The sequence below is a fragment of the Oncorhynchus clarkii genome, chromosome 20 (assembly GCF_045791955.1).
Source record: "Oncorhynchus clarkii lewisi isolate Uvic-CL-2024 chromosome 20, UVic_Ocla_1.0, whole genome shotgun sequence".
Classification (NCBI taxonomy): Eukaryota; Metazoa; Chordata; class Actinopteri; order Salmoniformes; family Salmonidae; genus Oncorhynchus; species Oncorhynchus clarkii.
The window spans coordinates 77,218,630-77,234,411 of NC_092166.1; the positions used below are offsets into that span (position 1 = coordinate 77,218,630).

The following is a 15,782-nucleotide window of genomic DNA, read 5'->3' on the forward strand; positions in this document are numbered from 1 at the left end:
GATTTCAAGTCTATGTATATGGGGCAGCAGCCTCTAGGGTGCAGGGTTACATAACCGGGTGGAAGCCGCCTAGTGATGGCTATTAAACAGTCTGATGGCCTTGAGATAGAAGCTGTTTTTCAGTCTCTCAGTCCCAGCATTTATGCACCTGTTCTGACCTTGCCTTCTGGATGATAACGAGGTGTACAGGCAGTGGCTCGGGTGGTTGTTGTGACATTGGGTGCTGTAGGTAGTTTGCCCCCAATGCTGCATTAGTCAGACCACACCACCCTCTAAAGAGCCCTGTGGTTGCGGGCGGGGCAGTTGCCGTACCAGTCGGTGATACAGCCTGACAGAATGCTCTCAATTGTGCATCTGTAAAAGTTTGTGAGGGTTTAAGGTGCCACGACAAATTTCTTCAGCCTCAAATTCATTGTGCCTTCTTCACCACACTGTCTGTGTGGGTGGACCATTTCAGATTATCATTGATGTGTATGCCGAGGAACTTGAAGCTTTCCACCTGCTCCACAGCGGTCCCGTCAATGTGGATAGGGGCTGCTCCCGCTGTTTCCTGAAGTCCATGATCAGCTCCTTTGTTTTGTCGACAATGAGTGAGATGTTATTTTCCTTGCAACACACTCCCAGGGCCCTCACCTCCTCTCTGTAGGCTGTCTCGTCATTGTTGGTAGTCAGAACTACTACTGTTGTGTCGTTTGCAAACTTGATGATTGAATTGGAGGTGTCCATGGCCACGCAGTCATGGATGAACAGGGAGTACAGGAGGTGGCCGAGCATACACCCTTGTGGGGCCCCTGTGTTGAGGATCAGCGAAGTGGAGGTGCTGTTTCCTACCTTCACCACCTGGGGGTGGCCCGTTAGGAAGTCCAGAACCCAGTTTCACAGGGCGGGGTTTAGACCCAGAGCTTAATAATGATTTTGGAGGGTAATATGGTGTTGAATGCTGAGCTATAGCCATTCTTACATAGGTATTCCTCTTGTCCAGATGGAATACGACCTTGTGCAGTGCAATGGCGATTGCATCGTCTGTGGATCTATTAGGGTGGTAAGCAAATTGAAGTGTCTAGGGTGTCAGGTAAGGTAGAGGTGATATGATCCTTAATTAGCCTCTAAAAGCACTTCATGATGACAGAAGTGAGTGCTACAGGGTGATAGTCATTTAGTTCAGTTACCTTTGCTTTCTTGGGTACAGGAATAGTGGTGGATATCTTGAAGCAAGTAGTGACAGCAGACTGGGATAGGGAGAGATTTAATATGTCTGTAAACACTCCAGCCAGCTGGTCTGCGCATGCTCTGAGGACGCGGCTAGGGATGCCCTTTGTAGTCCGTGATAGTCTGTAGACCCTGCCACATATGTCTCGTGTATGAGCTGTTGAATTACTACTCTACTGTCTCTATACTGACGTGTTACCTGTTTGATTGCCTTACGAAGTGAATAACTATACTGTTTGTATTCGGCCATATTCCAAGTCACCTTGCCATGGTTAAATACGGTGGTTCGCACTTTCAGTTTTGGGTAAATGCTGCCCTCTATCCACGGTTTCTGGTTTAGGTAGGTTTTAATAGTCACAGTGGGTACAACATCTCCTGTACACTTCCTGATAAACTCAGTCACTGTATCCATGTATTTGTCGATGTTATAATTTTAGGCTACCAGGAACATATCCCAATCTGCTGGATCAAAACAATCTTGAAGCGTGGATTCTGATTGGTCAGACCAGCGTTGAATAGTCCTTAGCACGGGTACTTCCTGTTTTGGTTTCTGCCTATAGGCAGCAAAATGGAATCGTGATCAGATTTGCTGAAGTGAGGGTGGGGGAGGGCCTTGTAAGCATTTCGAAAAGCTGAGTAGCAGTGGTCTATTTTCTCAGAGCGAGTGCTGCAGTCAATGTGTTGGTAGAACTTCTGTAGCGTTTTTCTAAAATATGCTTTGTTTAAATCCCCAGTTAGAATAAATGCGGCCTCAGGATATGTGGTTCCCAGTTTGCATAGAGTCCAGTGTAGTTCTTTTAGGGACTTCCAGGACAATGACTGAAAGTCGCAATGACTGCCAGCAGATACCCATAGATTTCCAGTCATTGTGCTAACGCTACTTAGCATTGCCTCACAAAACGACCTCTAACTTCTTTCATACCGGACACAGAGACATAAAAATATTATCCACAAGTTGATCTGACTCTGGGGAAGTAGACATATTGCCAAAATCCCAAACTATCCCTTTCATTTTTACCCAGAAATGATTTGATATTGAGATAAAAATGGCTGCTTTGGACCTTTAACTAAATCTCTCGCTCCATGGGTGTGAAATTTCTAGTTTTATGCTGGGAAAACCCAGATACAAAAAAAATGTTTACAGCAGAAACTCTGTCTTCCCATAGGAAGTATGAGGTGAGGGTGATGTGATCTAAGGTATGGGGAAGGAGTTTGATAAGCAGAGGACCATGAGCCGGGGCTGCATCCTGACACCAGGTTTATAAGCTCCACAAGGTATTGTGAGCATGAAGGAGGAGACCTGGTGGAGTGAGCTCAGGGAGTCTTAGGGTGCTTGAGACGTGGCAGGAATCTCAATCAATGATCATTGTAGCAAGGACCAAGGGGATGGAAAGAACACGGCAGGTGCAGGAAGAACACAGGAGGGTATCAAGCGATTGGGGCATTGATATTTTCTGAAAGGTGTAAAGCAAGTAATAATACTTAATAAAAAAGGAAATGAGAAGAAGGGTTAACTAGGGATTTAGGGTCAGGGAGAACAAGAGGGGACCAGAGCTCACTGCCCCCTAATGTTGTGTGTTCAGTCATTTTCTCTCCTTTTGCCAGTATTTATTCAGAGTTTCTCAAAGTAGTTAGTAGGGCAGTACACTACTAGTCCCAGGGACCCATGTACAGTATGATAATAGAATCTTGACATTGACAGATTTCCTCCTTTGTGTTCTATTTTCATTGACCTTAAATTTAAAGGTGGGTACCATGAATTATTTTATTTCACCCTTCATGCATGGCCCTCATGCTATGTCTTTCGAGTGAAGCCACGTGTGTCCATGGAGCCATTGAAATCAGTATATTTCACCTCTGGACACATTGCAGGCCATATTAAGGACTTACTGTACACATGCTTAAGGGCAACATAAACACAGATATATAGAGATATATAGAATCTTAATCATGTGGGCATGAAGGAGCAGACCTGGTGGATTAACCTTTAATGTTTGTCTGAAACTGTGTTGATATTTTGTACAGTGAGTTAAGATCTATATGTTATGCCTCTGATAAACACTTTTTTTGGTAGTATGGTTGCTGAAAAAGGTCCCAGCAGACATCATTTAACAGGTTGTACCGGTTCCTTTCAGAGGGACTAAAATCAAGTAAAAAACATGTAACTGTTTTTTGTTTTGTTCGTTTTTTTTTCTCAGTCAAATGCCTCATTTCACCAATGTTATTGACTTAGGCCTATGTAACAAAACAAGTTGTGGATTGAGTTGTTTTGAACCATTATCATTGAGCTGCTATGAATGTTGAATGACTCTCCAGATGTTAAGAGAACGCACAGCACATCTTTGTTCCAACATAACAGCTCGCAACTAGGGCACTGACTTTTCTCCCATGTGTATACATGGTGCTTGTCCTTTCATGATTATTGTCTCTGGGAATTAAGTAACAGGAAGATGGTTTCTGGTGTGTCTTTCAGCTCCTTGTGGTGGTCATTATGCTGGGTCTGAAGGCGTGGTACTCTCTCCTAACTTTCCCCAGAACTACACCACTGGTCAAACGTGCTCCTACTACATTACTGTCTCTGGAGAATTTGGTAAGGTTTTTTATTTCTTTTAACCTTTATCTAACTAGGCAAGTCACTTTTAAGAACAAATTCCTACCCCGGCCAAACCCGGACGACGCTGAGCTAATTGTGCGGCGCCCTATGGGACTCCCAATCACAGCCGGCTGTGCCTCTTGCGCTGAGATGCAGTGTCTTAGACCACTGCGCCACTCGGGTGAAGGGTTAATCAACTGCAACATTATTAAAGCAGCACTTAGACTTAATCTGACTAGTCTTATACCTCTGATTTAGCTGCCTACAGTCCAATGGAGGATTTACCATCATTTTCAGATATTATCATTGTGGAAAGTATGTATCTTAAGATAGTCTCCTCCTATCCAGGCTTATACAAAGCATAGTTCAGTCATGAAGTGCTGAATCATGGATCAAGGTATGTTAGAGTCATCCCTGGTTCTTGTCTGACCTCATACAAGTTATGCTTTCTCAATTGTGCGTGATATTCGGCCGTGATGACACAACCAAAACATATCTAATTGTATAAGGTGCCTCAGTGCGTATTTATCATGCATGAACTGGTGTAGCAGATGTGAAATCGCAAGGTAAACATTGTTGGTTAGCCTGTTGTGTGGTGACATCACCCACCCTGAGACCTGGGTAGTTAGCACGCTAGCCTTGTGTCATTGTTGACAAGATTCCAAGTTCCATTTTGCCATTTTAAACTCTCAGTTTAGCATTTGCAGATAGGATTGTTTTGTAGCCACGTTTTTCATACTGAGGTAACCTATATGATGTCCCCATTTTGTCTCCTCAGTGGTGTTTGGGCAGTTTGCCTACTTTCAGACGGCAATGAATGACTCAGTAGAACTATTTGATGGGGCCAATCAGAATGCCAGGCTGCTAAGCTCCCTTGCTGGGTCTCATTCTGGTACGTAATAGCTTTCCATTCTTTCCGTTGTTTGTAGCCTTTAAATGAACAAAACCGATGGAAAACCACACATGCAGATGTTGTTGGGGAAGACAAGAGGTGGTATTACAAAAAGGTCTCAGCATGATCCCTGTATTAATAACTGCTGTTTGCACTTGGTTACTGTCTCATTCAAAATGTTTTCATTTCAGTAATTAACATTGTGACATAACGTCCATATTGCGACATAACATCCATATTGCGACATGATGTCCATGCCATATCAGAAATAAGCAATGCTTCAATGATCACGAGTATCCATGGTTTCAGTCCTTAGGGTACTGTTGCCGCCTACACTGTTCTTACCCCTAGCTGGCTTCAGAGAGAGCTTGTGTGGCCTACCACTTTGCGATTGAGTCGTTGTTGCTCCCAGTCCTTAGGCCACTCTCTCAGTATTTTTGTATTATTTAAAGCCACCTAATAAAATACGAAATATTCAACACCTGTCCTCATCCGATTTATCGCTGGTATTAACAGGGGAAGGTAATTACATTTCAGAACAGAAATCAGCCTCAACTTTACATTCTTCTGAGGATTGATTAAGGCTGTTGGATATAAACTGTTTGTATGGGACCTTGTACTATTCAGATTTGTGTTATTCTGCAGTGCAACAATATATTCCCAAGGGAGATGATGGTCTTTGACTTTGTCTTTGGATTTCACCATTCAGTAATGCAGGATGTGATGTGCTATATAAAATTAAAATGGAAAGGTTATACTGAATTAGATAACACATTAATTACCTCTGACATTTGTCCAAGACGTGTATACTAATATTTTCTGTACACTATTCCTTTGCACTGGTAATTGAGATTTTCTATCAACAAGTAACTTGATGTGTTTTCCCTGTCTATTCATGGTGACATTTGAATTATAATGATACATTAGATCATAATGCATTGGCTGTGTTCACCTTAATGGAGGCTGATTAGCAACCTACATTAGCCACATCCGCAATAAGCTACTCTACCTAATTATAGGCGTTCAAATGTCATGGCTTTCAATAAGTTCACGCCATCAAGAAGACACATCCTACCATGTTTTCATTGTCACAGCTGATTACGTTTTACAAGACTCAAGCCTACAAATGTGTAGCCTATACAAAGTTGTTTGCTTGTCCAACATTCTCATTATTGATAAGACTTTGTTCTTCCTCTTATTATTAAGAGAGTCCTCTACTCTATAGACCGTACTTAAAAGTTCAACTGCCAACATCATGCTATTTACCCAGCAAGATTTTGAATGGGAGCGAGTATATTTATAAGAAGCAATTCATCATGCAGCTGAGGTTTTGTTCTGTATAGCACACAAGAAGGGTCGGGAATCTCAAGAAAGGCCGCTGTTGTCTTCATAGGGTTAACACTGTGAGTCAGCATATTGTGTGTGTTAAAAAAAAAAAAAAAAGATATATTCATCCTTTTTTGCAGGAGAGACCTTGCCCCTGGCGACATCAAACCAAATTATGGTGCGATTTACTGCAAAGAATGGTCCTTCCGCCAGGGGTTTCCACTTTGTTTACCAAGGTATGTTTATATACTGTATGAACAGGTAATACGTTGCAATATATACATACTCAGGTCACATGCATGACCCTTCCTTACTGTTTTTACCCCTGTGGCAGTAGGTGTGTTTCTGAGGGTCCTGGAGGCCTCCTGAAGCCCTCCATCCCCAGGCACCAAAGGGTCTTATCTATCCATGTTATGGTTCCCATGGTTGTCAGGCTGTTCAGGGCGTTTGCCATTATCTCTCTTGCCCCATGGGAGCCTAGGGTGCCAGTACTCTAATCATTATACCTGTGCAAGGCATGTCATGGTGAAAGGGATTTCTAGCTGCTTTAGTAGGCATTGAGCAGATGGGCTCATACAGATACACTATAGAACCGTATGTTGAAAGTGTCATAACCAATATTTAAGGACTCCCTCTCTCTTGCATAATCAGTATAAAATGTCACACATTAATATATAAAATATAAACCCACATGTTTTATAAAACGTTTCTAGGATGGCAGAGTACGATTTTTATTTTTTATTTCTTAACTCAATCCTTTCAGATTCCTTAAATCCAATGATGCCTTTGGCTTTTATCATCGAGGTGTCATGTCTACTTTATTTTAGTGTCATTTAGAGGTTCTCTCTCATGTAGATAATAGCTCACCTCAGGACACATCAAGCATTTTCTCTCTCTGTCAAAATTGTAATAAATAAGCTATGTGAATTACATGAACTTTTACTGTCAGCTGCCTTATAAAAATGGATGATCTCAAATTGTAATCTTCCATGAAGTATGTTGAGCACATATACTGTACAGTGTTTACCAGACTGTGGGGATGGAAGTTTTTTTTTAAATACTCCCTGACAGTTAGGATAGTTTGTTTGGTACATGATTAAAGAACACACTCTGCTCTGGTACAGATCTAGAAATATCAGACACAATCCCTCCCAGCCCAACAGTAAAGGCCTCAATATTGCACTAAGATATACTATGTACTGTAGATAAAATAGTATTTGAACACAAAAAATACAAAAATAATTTACATGTGAAAATCGGATATGGAGTTTCACACGTGAAATCCTTAACGTGTGAAAATCTCACTTTCACGTCACAATGTGAAAAACAGTCATGTCTGTGAGAGAAGAGGGGACAAGGCCATGCATGCAGTGGTACATAATGTTTTGATATACTGTAGTACAGATTGTAACCAGTCATGTTTTGAATATCAGATATATACAGTGCCTTGCGAAAGTATTCAGCCCCCTTGAACTTTGCGACCTTTTGCCACATTTCAGGCTTCAAACATAAAGATATAAAACTGTATTTTTTTGTGAAGAATCAACAACAAGTGGGACACAATCATGAAGTGGAACGACATTTATTGGATATTTCAAACTTTTTTAACAAAGCAAAAACTGAAAAATTGGGCGTGCAAAATTATTCAGCCCCTTTACTTTCAGTGCAGCAAACTCTCTCCAGAAGTTCAGTGAGGATCTCTGAATGATCCAATGTTGACCTAAATGACTAATGATGATAAATACAATCCACCTGTGTGTAATCAAGTCTCCGTATAAATGCACCTGCACTGTGATAGTCTCAGAGGTCCATTAAAAGCGCAGAGAGCATCATGAAGAACAAGGAACACACCAGGCAGGTCCGAGATACTGTGAAGAAGTTTAAAGCCGGATTTGGATACAAAAAGATTTCCCAAGCTTTAAACATCCGAAGGAGCACTGTGCAAGCGATAATATTGAAATGGAAGGAGTATCAGACCACTGCAAATCTACCAAGACCTGGCCGTCCCTCTAAACTTTCAGCTCATACAAGGAGAAGACTGATCAGAGATGCAGCCAAGAGGCCCATGATCACTCTGGATGAACTGCAGAGATCTACAGCTGAGGTGGGAGACTCTGTCCATAGGACAACAATCAGTCGTATATTGCACAAATCTGGCCTTTATGGAAGAGTGGCAAGAAGAAAGCCATTTCTTAAAGATATCCATAAAAAGTGTTGTTTAAAGTTTGCCACAAGCCACCTGGGAGACACACCAAACATGTGGAAGAAGGTGCTCTGGTCAGATGAAACCAAAATTGAACTTTTTGGCAACAATGCAAAACATTATGTTTGGCGTAAAAGCAACAGCTGAACACACCATCCCCACTGTCAAACATGGTGGCGGCAGCATCATGGTTTGGGCCTGCTTTTCTTCAGCAGGGACAGGGAAGATGGTTAAAATTGATGGGAAGATGGATGGAGCAAAATACAGGACCATTCTGGAAGAAAACCTGATGGAGTCTGCAAAAGACCTGAGACTGGGACGGAGATTTGTCTTCCAACAAGACAATGATCCAAAACATAAAGCAAAATCTGCAATGGAATGGTTCAAAAATAAACATATCCAGGTGTTAGAATGGCCAAGTCAAAGTCCAGACCTGAATCCAATCGAGAATCTGTGGAAAGAACTGAAAACTGCTGTTCACAAATGCTCTCCATCCAACCTCACTGAGCTTGAGCTGTTTTGCAAGGAGGAATGGAAAAAAATGTCAGTCTCTCGATGTGCAAAACTGATAGAGACAAACCCCAAGCGACTTACAGCTGTAATCGCAGCAAAAGGTGGCGCTACAAAGTATTAACTTAAGGGGGCTGAATAATTTTGCACGCCCAATTTTTCAGTTTTTGATTTGTTAAAAAAGTTTGAAATATCCAATAAATGTCGTTCCACTTCATGATTGTGTCCCACTTGTTGTTGATTCTTCACAAAAAAAGACAGTTTTATATCTTTATGTTTGAAGCCTGAAATGTGGCAAAAGGTCGCAAAGTTCAAGGGGGCCGAATACTTTCGCAAGGCACTGTATATTTGGTTTCATTGTCATATTCCATGCCTTGGTGTCCTGGGAGTGTTCATGATTGAATAACAAAGTTATAACACATGCTAAAGTGTTTTTACTTCAGCATGAATTAGCCATTAGTATGGCTGATGATACACTGAGATCCTTCTCAAGATCTCAAATGTCCATAATGACAAATCATATATTACTACCACATTGTATTGCAATTTTCCTGTGAGCTTTAAGCGAAGAGTTATCACATCTAGGTGTTAAACACTGGGTACTCTTTTCTTTGTAGCTGTTCCTCGCACCAGTGACACGCAGTGCAGCTCTGTCCCAGAGCCACGGTACGGTAGACGGATGGGGTCCGAGTTCTCCGCTCGTTCCATTGTTCGCTTTGAGTGCAACCCTGGGTATCTGCTACAGGGATCCAAAGCCATCAAATGCAATGTGGTCCCCAGTGCACTTGCCCAGTGGAATGATACTGTGCCCGCTTGTGCTGGTAAGCCTCCTCAAATCAGTCACATTTGTGGACATTGATTTAGAGATGGGTTCTTGTTGTTGTAAAAGGGAAATTCCACCACTTTTCAACCTGGTATTAATTACCACCAGACCCATACCGAGTCTGTGAAAACGACTCATTTCCACTATCTGCTGTTAAAATAAATGTTTTTACTTTATATATTTTTTTTTACGGTAAAACGTAGGAATGCGCTGTTTTTGCATATATAGACATTGGTATGGTGCTAAGATAATGAATATGAGGTTGAAATGTGGTGCAATTGCCCTTTAAGAACATACAGTGGGTAGAACATCTAATAGATATGTCATCATTTTTTACATTTGTAAGTTACCATAAACACCATAAACATACTAAGATATTGGGAAGTGAGATGATTCTTTAGTCACAATATTGTTCTAAACTCAGCAAAAAAGAAACATCCCTTTTTCAGGACCCTGTCATTCAAAGATAATTCATAAAAATCTAAATAACTTCACAGATCTTCATTGTAAAGGGTTTAAACACTGTTTCCCATGCTTGTTCAATGAACCATAAACAATTAATGAACATGAACCTGTTGAACGGTCGTTAAGACACTAACAGCTTACAGACGGTAGGCAATTAAGGTCACAGTTATGAAAACCTAGGACACTAAAGAGGCCTTTCTACTGACTCTGAACAACACCAAAAGAAAGATGCCCAGGGTCCCTGCTCATCTGCGTGAACGTGCCTTAGATGTGGCCAGGGCAATAAATTGCAATGTCCGTACTGTGAGAAACCTAAGACAGCGCTACAGGGAGACAGGACGGACAGCTGCTCGTCCTCGCAGTGGCAGACCACATGTAACAACACCTGCACAGGATCGGTACATCCGAAACATTACACCTGCAGGACAGGTACAGGATGGCAACAACAACTGCTCGAGTTACACCAGGAATGCACAATCCCTCCATCAGTGCTCAGACTGTCCACAATAGGCTGAGAGAGGCTGGACTGATGGCTTGTAGGCCTGTTGTAAGGCAAGTCCTCACCAGACATCACCGGCAACAACGTCGCCTATGGGCACAAACCCACCATCGCTGGACCAAACAGGACTGGAAAAAAGTGCTCTTCTCTGACAAGTCGCGGTTTTGTCTCACCAGGGGAGATGGCTGGATTCGTGTTTATCGTGGAAGGAATGAGCGTTACACCGAGACCTGCACTCTGGAGCGGGATCTATTTGGAGGTGGAGGGTCATGGTCTGGGGCAGTGTGTCACAGCATCATCGGACTGAGCTTGTTGTCATTGCAGGCAATCTCAACGCTGTGCATTACAGGGAAGACATCCTGACATGAGCCTCCAGCATGACAATGCCACCAGCCACACTGCTCGTTCTGTGCGTGATTTCCTGCAAGACAGGAATGTCAGTGTTCTGCCATGGCCAGTGAAGAGCCCGGATCTCAATCCCATTGAGCTCGTCTGGGACCTGTTGGATCGAAGGGTGAGGGCTAGGGTCATTGCCCCCAGAAATGACCAGGAACTTGTAGGTGCCTTGGTGGAAGAGTGGGGTAACATCTCACAGCAAGAACTGGCAAATCTGGTGCAGTTCATGAGTAGGAGATGCACTGCAGTACATATTGCAGCTGGTGGCCACACCAGATACTGACTGTTACTTTTGATTTTGACCCCACCCCCTTTGTTAAGGGACACATTATTCCATTTATGTTAGTCACATGTCTGTGGAACTTGTCCAGTTAATTGAATTCAGTTGTTGAATTTTGTTATGTTCTTACAAATATTTACGCATGTTAAGTTTGCTGAAAATAAATGCAGTTGACAGTGAGAGGACATTTCTTTTTTTACTGAGTTTTATATATAATTATAAACTGGGTGGTTCGGGCCCTGAATGCTGATTGGCTGACAGCTGTGGTATATCAGACCGTATACAATGTGTATGACGAAACCATTTCTTTTTACTGCTCTAATTACGTTGGTAACCAGTTTATAATAGCAATAAGGCACCTCGAGGGTTTGTGGTATATGGCCAATATACCACAGCTAAGGGCAGTGTCGAGGCACTCCGCGTTGCATTGTGCTTTATGAACAGCCCTTAGCCATGGTATATTGGCCATATACCACACCTCCTCTGGCCTTATTGCTTAAATTACTCATGTCAAATTTCCACTCGGTGTCTTGACTCACCATGGCTACAGGAACCTGGCATGTGCCCCATTCAATGTGACTCTAATTTTCCCTCTGTTTCGCTCCCCAGTTCCATGCAGCGGTAATCTGACAGAGAGAAGAGGCACCATCCTCTCCCCCGGATTCCCCGAGCCCTATGGGAACAGCTTGAACTGCGTGTGGAAAATCATTGTCACCGAAGGAGCTGGGATTCAGGCAAGTACAAAGGGGGCAGGTCTGAACTCATCGAAAGTAATAAGCTACACCGACAGACAGAGAAGAGAGGGAAAATTGTATTTTTTGAGTGACAGGCTATAGCACATTTTAACCGTCAGTCGTCCTACTGAGAAGAAAAGAAAATTAGACGGTATAAATTAGACCAGTTGCCAGCAGAAGTAGTTTTAAAGCACATAAAAAACAGCTGCAGTCTTATTGCTATTGATCGTGCCCTAATGAGAACTACTCGTTTTTTTAAAATACTTCTTACAAGAGCACAGTATAAAACCTGGGTTTATGTCTATAGCAGGAGAGAAAACTTCCCTCAATAAAAAACACCAATCTCTCATCTAACCATTCAAAATGCTTGTCCTTTCAGAGAGATGGCATGCACATTATTTTTGTCACTCTATTTATGTATTTTTTTCTTTTGCAGATTCAAGTAATGAGCTTCGCCACTGAGCATAATTGGGATTCCTTAGAAATCTATGATGGAGGGGACATGACAGCTCCTAAACTTGGAAGCTTTTCAGGTGGGAATTGGATTACTTAATCATGCATGGAATCACACGTTTCCCCTTGAGATATCATGTCTGTGTGCAATATAATACTTATTGCGAATTAGGTTTCATGTGTTTTACAGAATTCTTACAGGCCTATTATTTTGAAGACCACAATAAAAATGAAACCGACTCATGTTATGTTCCCGTAGTTCTTCTAGGGGACTGAACATTGATCATGGGTCCAATACCTTTCTCCGCGATCTTTTACACAGCAGACCAATGTCCCAATCGTCATGTTGGATGACTCACAGTATTAGCTCCAGAGACCTTTTTAAAATCCAGTTGGCAGCCATCTTGGCCTTCGTTGCCTCCCAGTTAATCCTAGGAACAGCATTTCTGCAACTGAATAGCTTTGTCTGCTATCTAATGAAGACGTTGAATGCTATGGCTGCATTAGGCATGATCAGTGATATGAATGGCATATTCCATCCTTTTCAAAATAGAGGGCACTTCCCCTGTCTGGCAAATGTGTGGGTTTATCAATCTTGAGTAGATCCATTAGTTCATGACTTTTAGTATGTGTACATGATTTTAAATGATTCAGTAAGCGAAATCAGTTGGAGAAGAAGGTCATGACGGACATTGGGGACATGTTGGAACTCCTCCATAGGAATGAATAGAATTCTGCAGTATTTCAATTCAATATTTCAAGGACAGAATTACATGTATTTAAGTATTTTTGTTGTTGTAGTACGGACAGTAACATTAGTACTTTCTAAAAACAATTCTTTAAGGATTTTTTAAATATATAAAAAAAAATATATATATATATATATATCATGTATATATATCATGTATATCATGTATATACAGTATACACTACCGTTCAAAAGTTTGGGGTCACTCAGAAATGTCCTTGTTATTTAAAGAAAAGCAAATTTTTTGTCCATTAAAATAACATAAAATTGATCGGAAATGCAGTGTAGACATTGTTAAAGTTGTAAATGACTATTGTAGCCAGATTTCTTTATGAAATATCTACATAGGCGTACAGAGGCCCATTATCAGCAACCATCACTCCTGTGTTCCAATGGCACGTTGTGTTAGCTAATCCAAGTTTATCATTTTAAAAAGGCTAATTTATCATTAGAAAACACTTTTGCAATTATGTTAGCACAGCTGAAAACTGTTGTCCTGATTAAAGAAGCAATAAAACTGGCCTTCTTTAGACTAGTTGAGTATCTGGAGCATCAGCATTTGTGGGTTTGATTACAGGCTCAAAATGTCCAGAAACAAAGAACTTTCTTCTGAAACTCGTCAGGCTATTCTTGTTCTGAGAAATTAAGGCTATTCCATGCGAGTAGTTGCCAAGAAACTGAAGATCTTGTACAATGCTGTGTACTACTCCCTTCACAGAACAGCGCAAACTGTCTCTAACCAGAATAGAAAGAGGAGTGGTAGGCCCCGTTGCACAACTGAGCAATTGGACAAGTACATTAGAGAGTCTAGTTTGAGAAACAGACACCTCACAAGTCCTCAACTGGCAGCTTCATTAAATAGTACCCGCAAAACACCAGTCTCAACGTCAACAGTGAAGAGGCGACTCCGGGATGCTGGCCTTCTAGGCAGAATTCCGCTGTCCAGTGTCTGTGTTCTTTCATCCATCTTAATCTTTTATTTTTATTGGCTCTTTGCAACTCTGCTGAGAAGGCCAGCATCTCGGAGTTGCATCTTCGCTGTTGACGTTGAGACTGGTGTTTTGCGGGTAGTTTCTCCCATGCTTCTCTGCAGATCCTCTCAAGCTCTGTCAGATTGGATGGGGAGCGTCACTTTACAGCTATTTTCAGGTCTCTCCATAGATTTTCGATCAGGTTCAAGTCCGGGCTCTGGGTGGACCACTCAAGGACATTGAGACTTGTCCCGAAGCCACTCCTGCATTTGTCGTTGCTGTGTGCTTAGGGTCGTTGTCCTGTTAGGTGAACCTTCGCCCTAGTCTGAGGTCCTGAGCAGGTTTTCATCAAGGATCTCTCTGTACTTTGTTCCGTTCATCTTTGCCTCGATTATGACTAGTCTCCCAGTCCCTGCTGCTGAAAAACATCCCCACAGCATGATGCTGCCAACACCATGCTTCACCGTAGGGATGGTGCCAGGTTTTCTCCAGACGTGACCCTTGGCATTCAGGCCAAAGAGTTCAATCTTGGTTTAATCAGACCACAGAATCTTGTTTCTCATGGTCTGAGAGTCTTTAGGTGCCTTTTGGCAAACTCCAAGCTGACTGTCATGTGCCTTTTACTGAGGAGTGGCTTCTGTCTGGCCACTTTACCATAAAGGCCTGATTGGTAAAGTGCTGCAGAGATGGTTTTCCTTCTGGAATGTTCTCCCATCTCCACAGAGGAACTCTGGAGCTCTGTCAGAGTGACCATCAGGTTGTTAGTCACTTCCCTGACCAAGGCCCTTCTCTCCCGATTGCTCAGTTTGGTCGGGCGGACAGCTCTAGGAAGAGTCTTGGTGGTTCCATACTTCTTCCATTTAAGAATAATGGAGGCCACTGTGTTCTTGGGGACCTTCAATGCTGCAGAAATGTTTTCATACCCTTCCCCAGATATGTTCTTCTTGTCTCGGAGCTCTATGGACAATTCTTTCGACATCATGGGTTGGTTTTTGCTCTGACCTTATATAGACAGGTGTGTGCTTTTCCAAATCATGTCCAATCAATTGAATTTTCCACAGGTGGAGTCCAATCAAGTTGTAGAAACATCTCAAGGATGATCAATGGAAACAGGATGCACATGAGCTCAATTTCGAGTCACATAGCAAAGGGTCTGAATATTTATGTAAATAAGGTATTTCAGTTTTTTTTATTTTGAATAAAACTGGAAAAATGTCGAACTTTTTTTGCTTTGTCATTATGGGTTATGGTGTGGATTGCTGATGATGTTTTTATTTAATCAATTTTAGAATATGGCTGTGATGTAACAAAATGTGGAAAAAGTCAAGGGGTCTGAATACTTTCCAAAGGCACTGTATGTTATACAATGGTGGAGGAGTGCCAAGATGGAGGCGCGTAGGCTTTAAAACAGTGCCCCTGTCAGCCGTCTAGTGTATATATAAACCATTGGGTGCACCAGTGGGTGGAGGGTGTCTTAACTTGCGTCTGTCCTCCTTTATCTTGCGAAATTCCAACTGATAGGTGTTAGCTGTGTGGGAGTGTTAAACTGTGGGGGATTTCCATGGCAGGTTATGTTGTCAAGCCTCCCCATCTGTGATATTTTAGGATCTCGTCCTGTAGGTCAAAACTACACATCCTTTATGTTAGAAAATATAGATGTGAGAATGGACACATCAGTTA

The 15,782-nt window shown here is 42.0% G+C and overlaps 1 protein-coding gene across 1 annotated transcript in view; it reads left to right on the forward strand.

The window, feature by feature from the left end:
• Positions 1–15,782, forward strand: part of LOC139376933 (CUB and sushi domain-containing protein 1-like) — a 438,044-nt gene that overhangs the window by 357,009 nt on the left and 65,253 nt on the right. The window contains exons 31-36 of the mRNA XM_071119944.1: positions 3,683–3,799; positions 4,581–4,694; positions 6,161–6,256; positions 9,351–9,554; positions 11,806–11,930; positions 12,367–12,463. Coding sequence (XP_070976045.1) covers positions 3,683–3,799; positions 4,581–4,694; positions 6,161–6,256; positions 9,351–9,554; positions 11,806–11,930; positions 12,367–12,463 — 753 coding nt within the window. The remainder of the gene's footprint in view (positions 1–3,682; positions 3,800–4,580; positions 4,695–6,160; positions 6,257–9,350; positions 9,555–11,805; positions 11,931–12,366; positions 12,464–15,782) is intronic.